Below are 19785 nucleotides of genomic sequence, written 5' to 3' on the forward strand. Positions count from 1 at the left end.
TATTGGATTTATAGCTGTACACGGTACAGCTGAGCTCACAAAGAGATCTACTCCCTCTTAAAGGACCAAATGAAATATTCTTTGCCAAACCATCCAGATAAGGTCATCTTCTTACCGGATGTATATCCAATCCATTTCTTCTGCCCTCTTACAGCATGCTATCATTCTCCAAATATATTACATCTACTGAATTGCCCTTGTCTGTTACTTCTTCAAAGAATTCAAAAAGATTGGTCAAGCATGACCTTCCCTTTTGAAATCCCATGCTGACTATTCTTTATTATATTTTCGGTTTCTAGATGTTTCTCTATTACACCTTTGAGTATGGATTCCATTATATTTCCTACCACCGACGTTAAGCTAATTAGTCTATAGTTCCCTGGACTTGTTCTATCTCCCTTTTTAAATATAGGAATCACATTAGCTGTCTGCCAGTCCTTTGTCACTATTCCCTTTTCTAGGGAATGTTTATATATATGTAATACTGCCTCTGCTATTTCTTCCCTAACTTCTTTTAGTACGCGCAGATGCAATCCATTCGAAGTTTTATCTTCTCTAAGTTTGATTAGTTTATCAATTCTCTCCCCTCTTTCTATCTTAAATGTCTTTACATCATTTTTGATCTCTTCTTCTAATGTTATGCCCACCATGTTAGTTTCCCTGGTAAACACTGACGCAAATTTAGGATTCCTTTGTAAGGACCAGCATGCTAATTAAGAACTTCAGTCTTGGAGGGAAAAATACACAAGGAAACAATCTTTTGAACCAAAATTACCTCCCTCCTTCCTCCCATAATCTTCAGGTTTCCAAAACTCAAGCTTGGCATTACCTAATCACTACTTCCTGATTTAATTCCATCTTTTTAAATTCTTTTCATCCCTAAAGATGGCCTGCACAATGGCCCTTCACCTTGGTTTCTCAATTTAAAAATGTATCTCACAAAAAAAATCAGTTAATTGATTTTTTAATGTTTGATGATTTTAGTAATATTAATTGTGGGGGAATGTAGTGAAGAACACAGAGGGGCCATAACCGATAGTAGTAGCGAATCTGCAGTTTGACACATTGCACTTTTGGAACATTTTTAAATCACTCGACCCCTGCAAACATGTGAGCTTCTGTTTAGCACAGTGAAACTGGCTGGATCGGCAACATTTTGTTGACATTGTCTTACATGCAATGACTTGTCGGCAGTAGTGTTATAGTATGTCTCTGTTTTTTATGATTCCAATGTTAGGTGATCATAGCACTGGCAGGAAACTCATCACCAAATAAAAGTTATAGACCCTGATGCAGAATTGATCATTTCATTGTATATTTATGTAATGATTCTTCACATGCCTTTAATTTTACCTCTACACTATTATGATGTTCAATACAAATGAGACCTTTGAAGGTTCAAACTTGCGCGGCCCCATCTTTATTAATCTTTCTATTATTCACTCTTGTTTGAAACGTATAGTCATCGTGAAACTTGAAATATACCAACGTCAGTGCTAGGTTGAATAGACCTCCAGACTCATTGAAAACATGCACCAGTCAAATGTATGTATTATTTACCTTGACCTGGTTTGAGCAGTGGGCGTTATTAAACTGTTAAACTTTCAGATCTCATTCACTCACGTGAAAAAGTCATTGAAGTGGAATTTGTGCCCAAGAGGCAGATGCCAGATTGGAGCATATGATTGTTTGTGCCGCTGCATGGTCTGATCTGGTTTATAGTCCTCCACCGTCCTCCACTGCATAGTCTGAGCTGCTTTATAGTTGTCCACCTCCACCACATTTGACCTGTACTTCTGCCCCTCCAAGTGCAGTCCTCTCCACCGCCTGCTGTCTGAAGTTACTGTTTCTTCTGTTGGTCGCAGTGGCCAGATCCAAAAATGAGGGACCAGTCTTTTCCAATCCCCCAGGCCCACAAAGCTCAAAGCACTGCAACCAACCAGAGAAGAAACTTGCAAACAAATGCACAAATAGAAAAAAGACAGCTCAGGCCTCCCCAGGCTGGATAATGGGAGGTTCAGGTCCTGGTCAGAATCTGGCCCACAGGAAATGCCTCGGACTCCCCCATTCTAGATGTTTTTTTCACACATCCCACAAAGCAGAAGTCAGTATCATTTTTGCCATCTTTCATTCGCTGTCATGAACAGACCAACATGCTGCTTCTGTGGAACTTTCTCTGACAACATGATGAATATTTGAATAATTGGATTATACTCTGTTCAGCCTTTAGTGTAATCACACATAAAGGTATTGAAGAAACATTACATTGTAAGACTGAGGTATCCAAATTATAGCCCATGGGCCCTGGCTGTCTGGTCTGCGAAGCTCTTTTTGCAGTTATAATTTTTATGCTGCAGGGCTAGCTGCTTAAATTTCATGGGTCAACATAAACCAAGTAGATTATATTTAACAGCATTAAAATACATTTAAAGAATGTTAATAAATGTCTGCAAATAGAATATTTGAGTTTAATGAAAATACAAAAGCAGCTATCAATTTAGAAAGGAACATGAAATGCAAGAACTTATTGTCAATATAATTAATATATTTGGTTCTCAAATATATGTAAAAAAAGATTAGTATTATAGCAAACTGTTTCCAGGAAGAAAAAATGTGCAGTAAGTGACATAAATACTACATAGAGTTCTTTTTAAAACCACTTTTTTAATAATTGAAAGTCTTGTTTCTAAACTGAACCATGCCTTAAATGTGGTGTTTTGTTTTGTAACTGTTGATAGGGGGTCTGTGGTGTTAGGGGGTGGTGGTGTGTGTCAGCTTCACCTCTGACTTCTGAGCGGTCCAAATCACTTATTTGGGGGTTGTGACAAAGTGCAGCAGACAACTGATTTTGGTGCAAGAAACTTTGACCTTTATTCAAGAGAGGAAATACAACACAACAAACTTAACACTCTAATAAAATGGTGATCATTTCAGTACACGCGAGTGAAATTACAGTAGAAGGATACCTCACCCCTCCCAATCCCACTGTACTAGCTAGGTTGGACTCTAAAGGGCCAGAGATAATGCTCACCAAACAAATCCTTGACAGTAATTCACCCAGAGGTAAGTCAGAAATAGATTGTAGAGTGGAAACTTTGCGGATCTTCGGTTTTCTCCTGAGTTGGTTTTCTTTGGCTCAATTTTACCCGGTTGGTTGGTGGCAATATTCGGTTGGTTGTTTCGTAAGGCCCTTGTTGCCGCGAGGTGTCTGATGGTCACTGGGGCTGTTGCTCTGGTTTCTTCTTGTGTGTCGGCCTGCTTCTAGAGCTGCTGACCTTCCCTGTCGAACTGCCTTCCCCTCGCCTTGTTGTTTGCTGGAAACCGCTCTTCTTTCCAGACACAGGCAGAACCAAGACAAGCAGCCCACCAGAGCCAGCAAGCCAGAGAGAGAGAGAGAGAGAGAGAGAGCGAGAGAGAGAGAGAGAGCGGTTTCCACTTGTGGATGTCTCTCTTACAATTGGTCTTCGTCACTTTAAAAAAAACACTTCATGTCTGTTTAAGTTCTTACAAAGTCCTTAAGAATCTTTGATGGCTTTTTGATGGTCCCTCATCATGTTGCCATTGCTTCTCCCAATGGGTCATTGTTAATTCCCATTTGCTGATCACCTGGTATACAAGCTTCCTTTTGTATCCAACGTCCTAGGTGTTGATGGGTTTTGCTTTAAAACAAAAACATGGCCCCACCATGTCTGGAGCAGTTGCCTCTTTCAATGGCTGACTGCCTTTCAAATTCGTGCTGCGTGTCGACCACCTGCTGTCGGTTTTGCATTAAAAACAGAGACATGTCTGAAGCATTAATTCTTCGAAGTTCCACGGTGTGTGTGTTGTTGATTTCGTCTGGTGACCTCTCACCTATCCTTCCATTTTAGGATTATAGTCAATGGCCAATGTTTTCCCATACTCGGGGTTTTTTAGGGTTTTTCTCTGAATTTTGGGGGATCTGTGAATTTTGAGAATCATACAGTGGGGCTCCATGGAATGCAGCTCAGTGCTCTACTGGGCCAAACTGTTTGGACACCCCCAATGTAATATTCCTAATATGGAACCAATTTTCAGTGCAGCTGTTTTAGGACCTGGTTGTTTTAATGAATACAACTGATTTGAACAAAACACAAACCATGTGGGTTAATGTACTTTTAACCTTGTCAGTATGTGACATGTGTATGCATTTCTATACAGAACTGATATCTGATTGAAAAGTCACCAATCAACGGTTTAATATGCAGTTGGCTAAGCCAATAATAATAACTAGTCCCCCTCTCTGAGTCAAGAAATATAAATGCATTGAAGAGTTTGAAAATTGCAGATACCCGGGCTACTGGCCCTACTACGTTAGGAACGAGACCACTCATGTAAATTGTGTGTACGTTGTACTGTTGCTGTATCTAACTCCTCCCACTGGGTGCTTTTAACATTTTCTTGTAGCTCAGCATTAGCATCAGGTGGAAGAAGTCAAGGATTTTCACTGTGCAGTACTGAACAAATCAACACATTCTGTCCCAATATCTTGGCGTTGTAAGTCCTAGACCAGAGTGCTGTAAAAAGAAAATAATTTTTTGAGCCCCGTTGTGTACTCGAACCCTGTCATGTCCCACCTGGTGTATTCTAACTGCTATGAAGTTCGGTTTGAAGTCCATTTCTTAATTGGCATGTCCACAGGTTTCCAAATGACTGAAAAAGACCTCAGAGGAAATTTGACATGTTTTGTGCCTATCAAGTCAGCAAGAAAATGTGTTCTGAAATGAAGACATCTATGTCATGCATGGTCTATCTGATTTGTTATTAGATTGCTGTCTGAGGAAGAAGACCGAATGAAAGAACTGATGCAGTTAAAGGAAGAGCAGGAGGAGCTAATTGCCAAAACCCAGAGAGAAAAGCAGGAATTAAGGCAAGAAATGGACAACAAGTCCAAGATACTAGAGGAGGCTCAGAAACAACTGGAGGAAGTGCGGGTCAACAGGCAGCGAGCAGACCAGGATGTGATGGTAAGTGTATGCACTAACCAACACATCAAACTATTTCAGCACTGAAACAATGGTCATATTTACATTAGATCAGCTAGTGACTAGTCTGTTACCTAAATCACAACATGTTGCAATGTAACATCACAAGTGAAAGCAATACTTTCTGGATATTAGATGATGTAAGTTAACCCTAAAAATAAAGAGGGTAGAAATGATTGTAAGTGATGTTTATCACCGCAGTGCTTAATGTATTCATACCAAGTTCCCCCCTCTGCAATTTTAACAGAGGGGTTTACCCATTTATTTCAAGTTGTGTTAAAATTTAAACAGAACGCTGTAATCGCGATGTGTTTAACTTGGGAAAATCCAAACATGGCATAGAATGAAGAGCCATAAGTAATCAGTGGCCTGTACTATGTTGGTTACAGATTTCTTGAAGAATACAAAGACCAATAGAGAAGTTATATGTGTTCCTTTTGTTCGGTTATATTAAAATTGTCAAAAAAAATGTCATTTGCATCCAGCTGCTGATTGGCAAATCAAAGCCCATGGCTACAGATCATACCACCTTGGTTAGAGCATAATTAGGCAATGGGACCCTACTATTCATGTAAAATATTCTGAGATTAGTCAACATTTTGAGTCCATCAATTACAGCTGATAATTAAATGATTCACATTAGTTCACACATCCATTTAGTCATCAGTCAGATTAGGGTGCAAGGAGACTTAAAAGAGGGGAAATATCGATAGCCTCCTGGACCACATATCCCAGAATCTTGATGACAAAATGATTAATTAGTCTGGTTCTTTGCAAAATGGGAAAGAAGGCTCTCACCTGTCAAAGGAAAGATTGATCTGGTATTGCAAGCTGATCAGTTTATAGGACAGGTTGTAAAGCAGTAGATATTTAGTACCAAAAGAACATAGGAACAAGATTAAACCATTCAGCTCCTAGAGCCTGTTCCACAATTCAATTAGATCATGGCTGATCTGTATCTTAACTCCATCTGCCCTCCTTGGTTCCGTAACCCTTAATACCCTTGCCTAACATAAATCTATCAATCTCAGTTTTGAAATTTTCAGTTGAGCTAGCCTCAGCTGCTTTTTGGGGGAGAGAGTTCCAGATTTCCACTACCCTTTGTGTGAAAAATTGCTTTCTGACATCACCCCTGAACGGCCTAGCTCTAATTTGAAGGTTATGCTCCCTTTTTCTGCACTCTCCCACCAGAGGAAATAGTTTATCTCTATCAACCCTATCAAATCCTTTAATCATCTTAAACACCTCAATTAAGTCACCCCATAATCTTCTATATTCAAGGGAATACAAACACTTTTATCCCGGCTATCATTCTGGTGAATCTGCACTGCACCCCCTCCTAGGCCAATATATCCTTCTTGAGGTGCAGTGCCCAGAACTGACTGCAGTACTCCAGACGGGATCTAACCAGAGCTCTGTGCAGCTGTCTCATAACTTACACTGTTTTGCATCCCAGCCCAGCATTCCATTAGCCTTTTAAATTATTTTTTGTACCTGTCCACTAGTATTTAGTGATTTCTGTACTTGGACCCCTAAATCTCACTGCTCATCCACAGTTCCCAGCTTCTCACCATTTAGAAAATACTCTGATCTATCTTTCTTAGGTCCAAAGTGGATGACCTCACACTTTCCCACATTGAACTCCATCTGCCACAGTTTTGCCCACTCACTTAATCTATCAAAGTCCCTTTGTAACTTTCTACTCCCATCTACACTATTTACTGTGCCACCTAGCTTAGTGTCATCAGCAAACAAAGATATACAGCTCTCTATTCCATCATCCAAGTCATTTATAAATATAGTGAAAAGCTGTGACCCCAGTACAGATCCCTGGGGAACGCCACTAGTCACATCCTGCCAATTTGAGTACATACCCATTATCCGTACTCTCTGTCTCCTACCTCCTAACCAATTCCCTATCTAAGCCAATAGGTTGCCTCCAATTCCATGCTCTTTCATTTTTGTTAAGTCTCTTATATGGACCCTTGTTGAATGCCTTCTGGAAGTCCATATAACTAACATCCATAAACACACGGACTGCAGTGGTTCAAGAAGGTGGCTCACCACCACCTTCTCAAGGGCAATTAGGGATGGGCAATAAAAACTGGCCTTGCCACGACGCCCACATCCCATGAATGAATTTTTTAAAACTCTCTTATCTCCCACATTAGTTACCTCCTCAAAAAAGGGACTAAGTTTGGTTTTCTTTCGTCAAAAAGATTATCTACCATAAAATTGTATGATTGTAAATGGAAAAGGTTTGCCACCAAATGCCAGAACCATGGAGATATAGTATAATGAGTTCACCAAATTTTAGGCTTTCTTCAAACTTTGCTAGCACAAGGCCTGGGACTCTGCTTAATCATAGTTCATAGAATGGTGCTCCCTATTTTTTATTTTCATGTAAATGAAATTTTCCAATCTCAAGTTTTATGAAGGTGGCCTGATGCTCACCAAGAAGTTAAATCAACCAATTGATGTTTATAGTTTATAAAGGCTCTTGCAACATGAAGCTCTCTATCCGTAAAAGACAATGAAAGCCCTGGTTTTGATGTGCTGTAACCTGTAGCTGAGTAGAGCATTGCTGATCCCTTGGCCTCTTTCTATCAAAGGTGGTTTCTGAGTCCCATTGGCACAAGATATTACTGTCTGTCCTTCCTTCCAGCCTTGTAAAAATTTAAAATAGAAGTAATGTTTTATTGACCTACAAGGAACTGTCCGTGCCTATGGATGCAGAACTCAGAGATTTAAGAAATCTGGTGAACTGCCTTTTGTTTCATACAGAAAAAGACTTTTGTACCCTTTATTACAAAACAAAGAATAGCTAATTGGCTCTTTTTGTACTTTCGATGTTGCTGTTAACAGGAAAGTAATGTTTATCATGGGTTTTCAATTGCAGTTATCACCATATGGGCCAGTTTTAAATGGGTCTTCACTAAGGGAGGAGAGTTGGAGAAAGGAAAATAATTTTAACTCATGGAAGCTTGGCCTTTAGCTTGTGGTGTTTGTGGTGATATGTGTCATATGATGTGTCAGGTTTAAGGTCAAAGTATGGTTAAAGATCACACCATCACGAAGTGTTTATTGGGACTTTGTACTAATCATTTTGAAATTCATAGAAATATTACAATTGATGGCTTATGCTTCCTGTGGACCACTGGTGGAGCTACTTTCAAATAACTGAGTCAATGCAGCCCAGAATTCATGCTGCAACAATAACAATCAGAGGCCAAAAAGCAATGCTTTAGAAATATCAGTTGCTGTTGACAACAGGAGCTCAAGCTGCCAATTGCACAACCGTAATATGGAAATGATACAACTGAGAAAGTCATGTCTTGAGCTTGTCATGGGTCGATGGGGTGAATTTGCACTTTTACCTCCGGCCAGAAAGTGGGTGTTGTTTTCCAAACTCAAAACAGGTGGTATGTAAAACGAGCGGCCAATCCGATGCTTCCCGTTTTCTGCCCAGAGTTAAAAGTGAAAATTCACCCCAATCTCTGCATAAGAAATAGGAGCAGGAGTAGGCCATATGGCCCCACGAGCCTGCTCCGCCTTTCAATAAGACCATGGCTAATCTTCGACCTCAACTCCACTCCACTTTCCCGCCCAATCCCCCGATCCCTTGATTCCCCTAGAGTCCAAAAATGTATCGATCTCAGCCTTGAATATATTCAATGACTGAGCATCCACAGCCCTCTGGGGTAGAGAATTTCAAAGATTCACAACCCTCTGAGCGAAGAAATTTCTCCTCATCTCAGTCATAAATGGCCGACCCCTTATCCTGAGACTATGCCCCTTAGTTCTAGACTCTCCAGCCAGGGGAAACAGCCTCTCAGCATCTACCCTGTCAAGCCCTCTCAGAATATATATATATTGAGTGATTATGTTTTATTTGATCAATTCTTAAATAATCTGATTTAATGTATGCACCAGATTGTGTTTTGTAGCAGCAATCTTCAGAATTAGTCTGGGGACTTCTGCAACACATGCCTGGTGATAACTAGTTCATACCTGCAGTGAGTTCTCTGTGCCTACATTGATCTATGTCCACATCATGTTATTGAGTTAGAATCATAAAATGGTTACAGCACAGAAGGAGGCCAAGTTTTGTGTCATCTGCAAATTTTGAAATTGTGCCTGCACAACCAAGTCCAAGTCATTAATATCAATCAAAAAAAGCAGTGGTCCTAGTACTGACCACTGGGGAACACCACTGTATACCTCCCCCCAGTCTGATAAACAACCGTTCACCACTACTCTCTGTTTCCTGTCACTTAGCCAATTTCGTATCCATGCTGCCACTGCCCCTTTTATTCCATGGACTTCAATTTTGCTGACAAGCCTATTGTGTGGCACTTTATCAAATGCCTTTTGAAATTCCATATACACCAACCGCATTGCCCTCATCAACCCTCTCTGTTACCTCATCAAAAAACTCAATCAAGTTAGTTAAACACGATTTGCCATGCTGGCTTTCCTTCATTAATCCACACTTGTCCAAGTGACTATTAATTTTGTCCCAGATTATCGTTTCTAAAAGTTTTCCCACCATCAAGGTTAAACTGACTGGCCTGTAGTTGCTGGGTTTATCCTTACACCCTTTTTTGAACAAGAATGTAACATCTGCAGGTCTCCAGTCCTGTGGCACCACCCCCATATCTCAGGAGGATTGGAAGATTATGGTCAGCACCTCTGCAATTTCCACCCTTACTTCCTTCAGCATCCTTGCAGCAGAACAAGAGAGTTATAGCAACAGAATAATTATATCAACTATTTTATGCTAACAGGTCCAACTTTAGGAGTGCTGCTCCTACAATGAAACTGGTCACTTCTCTGCCCCCTACATAACATGCATTGTGGATATGTTCAGAGGATTTCTTTTCATCATGAAGACTTAAATAATTAGTTAACTTAAATCAGGCTGTGTCAGAATACAGCCTACTCCTGATAATTCAATCATTTTTGCGCTAAAAATGTGATTCATCCAATAATTTGAATTAACTGCTGGAAAGTGGGATTAAGCTGGATAGCTCTTTAATGGCCCTCTTCTGTGTCGTAACTTTCTTTGATTCAGTGATTCTATGAAGAGTAGAATGTACTGCACATGGTGACTTGGTGTTTCATAAACATAAAATATGAAGCATCGATTTGCTTTCTTTCAGAGCTATTAACAGTGTTGGTGAAATTTGGTGCTAGTTTGTCAATTGTCTCTGTTTTCATAAATATTTTTTTGTTTCTCTGTATTGCACAATGAAGAACTATCCAGCTCAAGACTGATTGGATGCAATCTCCTTAAACTGAGGGATTTTTTAAATCAGTCTTTGCAATATAATCTTTCCATCTAATGCTGTAACAAGTTGGCCATGTTTTATAACTCAGTGGAGTCACAGCAGCAGAATCTACTAACTAGAGAGTGCCCTTCCTTTAATGAAACTTCCTTCTCTTCACACAATGATAAATGTATCTCACCAAAATAAAAGTATTTTAAACTTTTGCTGAGAACCTGTACAGGTGTTAACACTAGGCAATTTCCCATTTGTTGGTTAATGGAGTCTGCTTCTTGCCACCCTTTGCTGTCGCTTTACTTGCGGTTTTCTTGGTGTCCTTCTTGGGAACAGCTTTCTTCTCCACAGGCATTTTCAAACCCAATTTCAGATTTGGTTACAGTTTTCTTTCCCCTCCTTTTACAGGCTGCACAGCGAAAATTACACCAAGCAAGTTCACACGTTAAGCACTGGAACGTCCAGATGAACAGGCTAATGCATCCAATTGGACCAGGAGGTAACCAGCAACATTGAAGTAAATTATGTTTTTGCAAACAAATGTATTATTTTTTTAATTGTTGTATTTGTTTAAAAATTGACCTCAGAAAATATAAGCCCTGAGTTTTTATATCACTTTAACTGTCTTTATGCTACAACAAAAATCTGTTACGCATCTAAGAGTAGTAATCAGATTATAGACCCAAACCCTGTGCTCAGACCATAATCACCATGGAGCTGAGTTTCTGCAGGCTTTCTCCCAATCGTCCACCCTAAATTTGGTGTTCAGCCGTTTGTCGGGGGTTTCTGTCGATCTTCCGTTGAAGTTATGGCAGATGAACCGGCAAACCCCCATAGGAATTCCAAGCGATTGTCCTTACCGTAGGCAGGTGCATCCCAATGTGTTTATGTTGCTGTGGCAACAATCAACTGATATTTTGGAATGAGCTGCCAAGTCAGTACACGGAGATTTATTAAATGTGTTTGAGCTTTATACATTATGGTTACTCGAAGTTGAAACTGATGGACGAGTTTCATCACAGCAGGATGCTTCTATCAAATTTATGGGCTGATAACCTGTTCCTTTACATTCCCACCACTCCTGCACTTGAAACATTATTTCCCAACTTGAGCGGCAGGCAACATGCCAGCATCTGACAGTAGATCCAACTCTTGAGCAGCTGTTAGATTTGCAATGGGCCGTTTTTTGCAGTGAAGAAGAAAAGTAGCCAAAGCAAGACTCATTACATAGAAATACATAGAACGTACAGCACACAAACAGGCCATTTGGCCCAACTGGTCAATGCCATTGTTTATGCTCCAAACAAGCCTCCTCCCACCCCTCTTCATCTAACCCTGTCAGCATAACAATCTATTCCTTTCTCCTTCATGTGTTTATGAAGCTTCCCCTTAAATGCATCTATGCGAGTCACCTCAACTATTCCTTGTGGTAGCAAGTTCCACATTCTAACCGCTTTCTATTGTACACACTAATTTTATTAAATCGACTACCAAACTGAACTTTGCGGCTTTTCACCGGTAGCACTGCTCGCCCTTTTGAAATGGGCGCAGCAGTGTCTGGATGGCTTGACCTGCAGGATTGGGCTTCTTAAAGGCAAGTATCACATTTTAATTTTTGTTTGGCAAGTTAATTTTTTTAGCTTATTATATTGCCTTCATTTTTATCGATTCGTTGATTTTTGTTGCTGTTTGGGCCTGATTTTTTTGCATGGGCATTCCTTTGGGGTTCCAATAGTGCTCCTGGATTTAAAAGAAAAGGGGTAGTTTTGGAGGGACAGGAAAGGGAGATGGAATTATACCTCACACATTAGGTATACACCTGACCTTATCCCAGGACCTGCATTTACTGATCCAGCCAGCGCTTCCTGGGCATGTCAGAGGAGACCTGTTTTTGGTGCCTCCACTTCACAAAGTAGGTTGCCATTTAGGTCTCTATCACATTAAATGTTTCGGCCATTGGATCCTTCCAAGGCACGAGTGACATATGCCAAATAAGTCAGTTGGCTATTTGCCAATGCATCAAGCAAACAACAGTGGTCTTCTATGCAAGAGGCAACATATTCATTACTTTACCTGTGGAAAGAAGGCATCAGCTTGACAGGGCAAGTGAATGTTCTTGGAAGGGTTTCCAAGATGGCAGAGCATCAAAAATGGCATCCATGTACTGTAAAGACGATTGACCCCGGCCCGCCACCTCCAGACAGGGAAAGTGCACTGCTTTCCTCTGGGGAGGAGATATGCAATACCCAGCCTCCCGCTTGATGGCTGGCACGGAGGGTTTCCTCTGCTTGTCACACTGCTTGTCCGACATCCAGTACTGCATGAGCAAAAATTTCCTCCAACTAAATATTGGGAAGACCAAAGCCATTGTCTTTGGTCCCCACCACAAACTCCGTTCCCTAGCCACCAACTCCATTCCTCTGCCTGGCCACTATTTGAGGCTGAATCAGACCGTTTGCAACCTTGGCGTCCTATTTGACCCCATATCCGCTCCATAACCAAGACCACCTACTTCCACCTCCATCAGCTCATCTGCTGTTGAATCCCCCGTCCATGCCTTTGTTACCTCTAGACTTGACTATTCCGATGCTCTCCTGGCTGGCCTCCCATGTTCTAGCCTCCCATCTTCCACCCTCCATAAACTTGACCTCGACCAAAACTCTGCTGCTCGTATCCTAACTAACACCAAGTCCCATTCACCCATCACCCCTGTGCTCGTAGACCTACATTGGCTCCTGTTCCAGGAACGCCTCGATTTTAAAATTCTCATTCTTGTTTTCAAATCCTTCCATTGCCTTGCCATTCCCTATTTCTGTAACCTCCTCCAGCCCTACAATCCTCCAAGATCTTTGCGCTCCTCCAATTCTTGCCTCTTGCGCATCCCTGATTTTCATCGCTCCACTATTGGCAGCTGTGCCTTCAGTTGCCTCAGCCCTAAGCTCTGTAATTCCCTCCCTAAACCTCTCCACCTCTCTACATCTCTCCCCTCCTTTAAGACGCTCCGTAAAACCTACCCCTTCGGCCAAGCTTTTGGTCACCTGTCCTAATATCTCCTTATGTGGCTCGGTGTCAAATTTTGTTTGATAACACTCCTGTGAAGCACATTGGGACGTTTTAATATGTTAAAAGCGCTATATAAACGCAAGTTGTTGTTGTAACCTCCAAGAGAGGGCGTAACTAAAATTCAACCTCCTTTGTGAAATGGAGGCACCAACTTTCCCAGGAAGGACTTTCTCAGTCAGTAAATGCAGGTCCTGGGGTAAGATCAGATGTATACCTAATGTGTGAGGTATAGTTCCATCTCCCTTTTCTGTCCCTCAAGAACTATCCCTTTTCTGCTGGGTGTTGCATCGCAATGTGACTTACCCACAGACTATTTCATGGCTCCACATTGGGTTTCCTTTCATTTTATTTTTATCCGCTATTCCTTTCCCTTCCATTCCTCCATCCATCCAGCCTTGGCAAAGGCTGACAAATATTTCATATCCATTTTGAACCTTTATAAAGACTGAAGCAGTACTTGTCCCTATATGCAGCCACTTCTCTTTGAGTGGACATATCCCTTTAAATTTCAGATTGAGCATTTCGTTCTGTGTTAGCTCCCTATATTTATCACCTGCTTCTTATTTTAAAAACTAATTTTTGCTCTAGCCTCTGTATTCATCAATGGAACCCCAGCCTTTGACACACCCTCATTACTTTTAGACTAATTATATTTAACCTGTACCTCATCCCCCCCCCCCCCCCCCAATACTGGTTCACTGTTTGAGCAGACATTTTTTATTCCTACCAATTAACCTGGGCTAGGTCCCCTTCAATCGATTGACTTTGAAAAATGTAATGCATATAATATGGGAAACACTGAACAGGAATACCACAATATAACATTACATAAAATGGTGAGTAGATTGCTGACTATGAAGAATTGTGAACAGACAGTTGGTTTACAAGTAATACTTGCTTGAACGCCTTCAAAGGTTCAGTTGTCTAGTTTGTGGTTGAGCTGCATGTCGTACATTGGCAGTTTCCTGTTATTACTTACTAGATAGCTATCACAGCACCAGCTTACTGTGCCTTCAGACAAAGGCAGGAGAAATAACTGACTGCATGTAGCGTAGTAACAGATTGAGACATTCAGCAGTAAATGAAGGAATTCATAGTTCAGTGAACAGAAACTACTTTATGTAGCCTTAACAACAACTGCATTACATTCTGAACTGTAAAACCTATGCCAAGTAATAGAATATTAGTTAGCATGTTGTATTGCAAGTATAAATTAACAAGGACAGCCTTCGGTAATTGTAGGAGATCAATACCATCAGTCGAATGTTAACTGTCTGGAAACAAACATCAGTGGTTGTTCTGCAAATGTAAGGTGTGTTTTTATATTTTCATATCTCCTATCATCTGTGCTCCCTTCAGTCCTTATCTGTGGATGTATTAGCTATGCTAATCTAACAAAGAAAACAAATAGAAAACACATCTGTGTGTCATTTATTATCCTTATTGAATAATATTTCACAAAGGTATGTCCTATGGTGACCACATGTATTTTTAAAATCTAATATAACCCAAGCCATGCTGCACCTCTTTAAGCTTAAGTTGACTGCTAGCTCTACCCTACCTGGAATAGCTGTGTGGGAATCAGGGTATGGGTTTGAAATGCTCATTGATCTATCCAGGTGTCAGCAATTCTGCTGAATAACGTCGCAGTGGTGATATATCTATTCCTGCAGACATGATGATCTTCCATATTTGATGATTTGTGTTAAAGATGACTCGGCATTATGTTAGATGTTTGGGGGAATCAGATTAATTATGCCTTTGTATTCGGTAGCAGCTGAGCAACTGCATTCCAGCAAAAGGGAGCAATTTTAACCTAACCCGCCTGTCAGGAAACTGAGGGGATCAGGTGTAATGCTGCTTTTACATCCCGCCCGATTTTACTCTTCATTGAAGTCAATAGAGAATAATATTGGCGGAGTGTCAAACCAGAGTTACACCCGATCCCGTGGATTTCCCGCCTGGTGAGTTAGGTTAAAATTGCCCCCAAAGTGTCTGTGCTTCGGTATGTGTGAAAGTGCTTTGTGCTGTGTCAATGAGTGTTCAGTATTATTGATAATAGTTTCCTAGAACTAATATCATAATGTTTTGGCTGATCACCCACCTTCATATCAGTTGTGTTTCTGAATCTTATTATTGTCAGTGTAATGGGAAGCGTTTTTGTGTGTATTAATTTGTATATAGTTTAGCTAATTTTAGGCTGTAAAGCTGTGATCCAAATGTTGATATTTCGTACTGAGCTGCTTGTGGTATGAGTCTCTGTAAAGGCCAGTACACAAATTGGGTTTAGCTCCAGGTCAAAACACCATCTACAAGGGCAGACTGCATAAAGCTCCAGTTTCCAGTTTTGGGGAGACCTGCTCTGCTCATATGAAATACTCTGAAACCATCGAAAGTGAGAACCTGAATCATGACAACATTTGTTGTTTTTTTCCTTTCCATCTCGAGCAGCTGCCAATGCTATCCACTGAACAGTGTACATGTATATTATGGTGGCTTAACTGTTTTTTCTCTCTGCCCACAACTGGAGAAATGCCTACTCCCCAGTCCATGATGTTCCTGATAAGCCACTTAAGATTGGGAGATCATCTTGTGGGGCAATCAGTTGCACAGCCCATTGATTCATCAGTGTTACATTTTCAGGCTTTCACCAGATCTTTTGCCAGATATTTCTCTCATGTTCAGTATCAAGGCCCACTGACCAACTCCCACAAGTGAGCCCTTGCTCTCTACGAACTGAAGTGAACAATATCCGTTGTACTGTTGCCCAGGGGTTGAACACAGACCCTCATTTCACAGTATTTATCCTGCTGAATATGACACAGGCCTTCTGGCGATCTAGACCGGAGAAGAGAAGAATAATCACTTTATTCAACTGTGGTTGGGCTATAAATTCTAGAATAGGTTTTTAAAAGTAGCAGAAGCAGCACCTTGCTGTAATTTTTTTAATAGACCCTTTAACTCATTCCCCTCCTTGGGTACAAAAATGAAAGACACAACACTAATAATATTATATCTGATACTGTAACTGTTATAATGGCTCACAGATCACTATGAGAACATAGCTACATGTGCTGCAGTGCAGTGATACAAGAAGAATGGTTAAACTGGGAGCCTTTAAAATTGAAAATTGGATGCTGGGAAACAAAAGGGAGGAGAAATGCAACCCGTTTTTCCAGCGTTGGACCTCGGAATTTCACGTCCCGAATTGTCGCTTGAATCAGTCTTTAGGCTCCTTGAAGTTTGCATTTGGGTCCTATGCCATTTGTAGGACCCCGAATACAAAATGGGTGGAGCTTACATTGTGCATTCTCCACCTAGTTGTACCAGGCACTGAGCGGCCTAAACGGCATTCCTTAAAGGGACCACCAGAGGGTGCTGGGAGAGAAAAGGCCCAAGAAATGTTCTGTTGTCCTTCCCCAGACCCGACCTGCCGCCCGCTCCTCATGAGAGCCTGACTATTTCCCCGCTCTCCCCAACCGGCGAGCTGCAATGGTGCCCATTCTGTGTCCCAGGTTCACCAGCGGCATTTAAGTGAGGCCCGACCTCAAATTTGTCTCAGGCCTCAGGCTGTCACTGACCTGGTGAAATAGCAGGAAATACTGATTGAAGGATGAGAAAATGGCACTTTTTAAAAAACAAATTGGTGTTAAAATTTCATGAAGCAGTTACTGAATAACTATCTGTTTGTGTGGGAGTAGGCAGAGAATTCCCCTTTTGATGAAACCTCTGAACAGCAGTTCAGGAGTCATTGTCCTTCCCCACCCCACACACACACACACACACACCACTGGAGAGCAAAGGTACCAGAAACTGCTGCCACTAGTGGAGTTTCATGCTGCAAGCTGCTGTTTTGTTTCTCTGACAGTGGGTGGGCTGAATTCTCAGTCTGCTCCTACAGACCAACAATTCAGTTTTTGCATTTCTGGCCTGTATGGATCATTCCCCATATGTGTGCTTATTCAGGAGATTAAACAAGCTGAAAAGAATCCCTGTTAGTACAACTTGTAAATGGTCGGCAGAAAGACCAGGCTGCATAATCAAATTGTCTTTTATCATTCCGCACTCTCTTATGAACGTAGACATTCTCAAAATGCTTGTTTATGTTGTTGCAGGTAAACGACCTACGACAGGAGGTACCATTGGGTCCGCTTTTCGAGGAGCAGTAGGAGGACAGAAGGATGGAGGAGTAAAACTAACGGCAAGGCCCGAAAACAAAGGTAACGCAACTGCCGACGAGCTTGAAAAAGAAAATCTACATCGATCATTGTCAAATTGTCCTTCAAACGCAAGCTCGGTTGTGGAAATGGAGACCGCGGCTTTAAATGGACAGGTGAAAAGAAATTCAGTGGAAATGAGAAACCCTGTTCAAAGATCACCCACAGAAGATCCAGAGCATGCTCCGACAGAGGAACCTGTGCGGTAGTTTGGATGAGCACCAGGGAGTGTTTCAAAATAGCTGGTATTCCATTACTTCACATTGGACAATAAACTTCACATTGGACAGCAAACATCACATCACCAAGAGCAGTCCAGTAAAGTTCAGAGCCACCAATGAAAAGAGTGCAGGACAGACGGCAAGAATGACCGTCAGCCATTATCTTGAGCTTCTTTCACAGGGATAACTAAAGTCACTTCAGATAAGATGATCTCAAATTGCCTGAAGCCATCAAGTATTGTTTGCATACTGTAGACAGCAGTGCCCAATATACCCTCGGGCCGAGAATAGACTGGTGAACGAGAACTTGAATTTAAGATTGGAGCTTTATCATATATTTACATTCCTACACCTGTATGCCATAGCACAGTTTGGGGATTTTGTTTTTTTTAAATCTTTTAATTGGCAAAAGCATCAGTGTTAAAAATGGATGCCATCGGTCCAGCTGTCTGGAATGGCTTAACTATAAACTGAACAACCAAAGTCTGCTTTTAAAATAGAAGTCCATTTTTTCAATTTGTTCATATGCCTTATAATATGGAGGCATTACTTATTAATGATATTAAAGTTTTCAATTCATTATCATTGTCAACAAAGCAATCCTCAGAACTTAAGCCCTTACACATCCCTATTGTGCTCACTATCTGATTTTGGTTTGAAAAGTCTAAAGCTGCACTTACCTAAACTTGCCAATGTGTGTCATCCAAAGTCAGAATTGACCAGGCAAGTTCATCTTAAATCAAACAGTTCAGATCTATTATAAACTAGTTTGTACTCTGGGTTCATGGGATTTGCATCTCTGTGGTTTTAGAAACATGAATGTGAGGAACAGTACGTATCGAATGTTTCTTCAATGACATTGTACAAATTTTGGTTCCAATCTAATTTTGTATAGGAAGTCTAAGTGTGGGATACAGGATAAAAGGCGCTCCTGCATTTCATAAATAAAGACGAGCTTCATTTCTGCTATATGTTTTCAAATGAACATGTCCTTTATTTTGGGCTACAGTCAGAACTATTTTAAATCATCTCAATGTTGCTTTTATTTTTACGCTTCAGTTTTGTAAAATTATGTATGTGCAGTTATTTTTAATAAATATTTAGTTCAATTGCTGCACTGGGTTTTTTTTAAAGTGAAGGGTAGGTAATGGCTAACTCCAGAAGTATCCATTTAAAAAGATAGGTTAAGGTTTGTTACAGACTGGGATTTGTAAACACAAATGATATGTATGTGTATAGTTTGTTTATTGACAGATACAGCCTGCCTTACAAAGTTTAGTCAATATGATTCCATCATTTAAACTATCACTTAATCCACAGTAAGACCTAGTTCAGATACTTTCTCCACGTGTCAAAACCCAGTTAACCAACTGATTGAGGGTCAGGACTGCATATTTGTTACTGCTGTAGCCAAATTCTCACTGTTACATTATTATAAACATTCTTTTTAAATCATCTAAATGATGCAGTAATTGAGATAAATCCTGTACAGTATTTGTTACATTTCTACTGTAATAAAGTAGTTTCTTAAGATGTGTGGTTTAATGTCTGTATGTTTCTGTACAAAGTCTGGAGGGAATACTGGTTATCGTCCTGTCAGTTTGCTAATCACTTCTCCTAAAATTCCTTAACACCAAACTATTTTCTGTTCACTTTTATATAATTGATTTCATTTAACTTCAAAATATTCTCTTGATTGAAGCACTTGAGAAGGTCACATCATTTAAATATATCTTTTAGACATAGGTGCCAGCGAGGGGGGAGCAACTGCTGAACAGTGTTAAAACGGAACCTCCGATTCAGATGGTCATGTTTGTCTCTGTCAGGACAGGTTCACTGGTGAAACGTCTTGGCCAGCAGCCTGCCTGTCATTTGCAGCCGATTATCCGATTCAGATTTGCAGGGATCACCGCAGCTGCCTGGGCTGTGCTAAATTTGAGTCGGTTAGTTTAACTGACTGCAAACTTGGACAAGCCATGCGGTGCCGAACAATGTTTCA

At 40.7% G+C, this 19785-nt stretch overlaps 1 protein-coding gene across 2 annotated transcripts in view; it reads left to right on the top strand.

The window, feature by feature from the left end:
- def6a (DEF6 guanine nucleotide exchange factor a) overlaps positions 1 to 19317 on the top strand; it is a 131267-nt gene extending 111950 nt beyond the window's left edge. The window contains exons 10-12 of one of the 2 annotated variants that reach the window (XM_068007364.1): positions 4787 to 4985; positions 10694 to 10784; positions 17464 to 19317. In XM_068007364.1, the coding sequence (XP_067863465.1) occupies positions 4787 to 4985; positions 10694 to 10784; positions 17464 to 17774 (601 nt within the window). In that variant the 3' untranslated portion in view covers positions 17775 to 19317. Of the gene's footprint in view, positions 1 to 4786; positions 4986 to 10693; positions 10803 to 17463 lie in introns of both variants that reach the window. The other variant, XM_068007363.1, reaches the window with a different exon arrangement.
- Positions 19318 to 19785: the final 468 nt, after the last annotated feature.

This window comes from Heptranchias perlo, chromosome 27, assembly GCF_035084215.1.
Source record: "Heptranchias perlo isolate sHepPer1 chromosome 27, sHepPer1.hap1, whole genome shotgun sequence".
NCBI classification, from domain to species: domain Eukaryota; kingdom Metazoa; phylum Chordata; class Chondrichthyes; order Hexanchiformes; family Hexanchidae; genus Heptranchias; species Heptranchias perlo.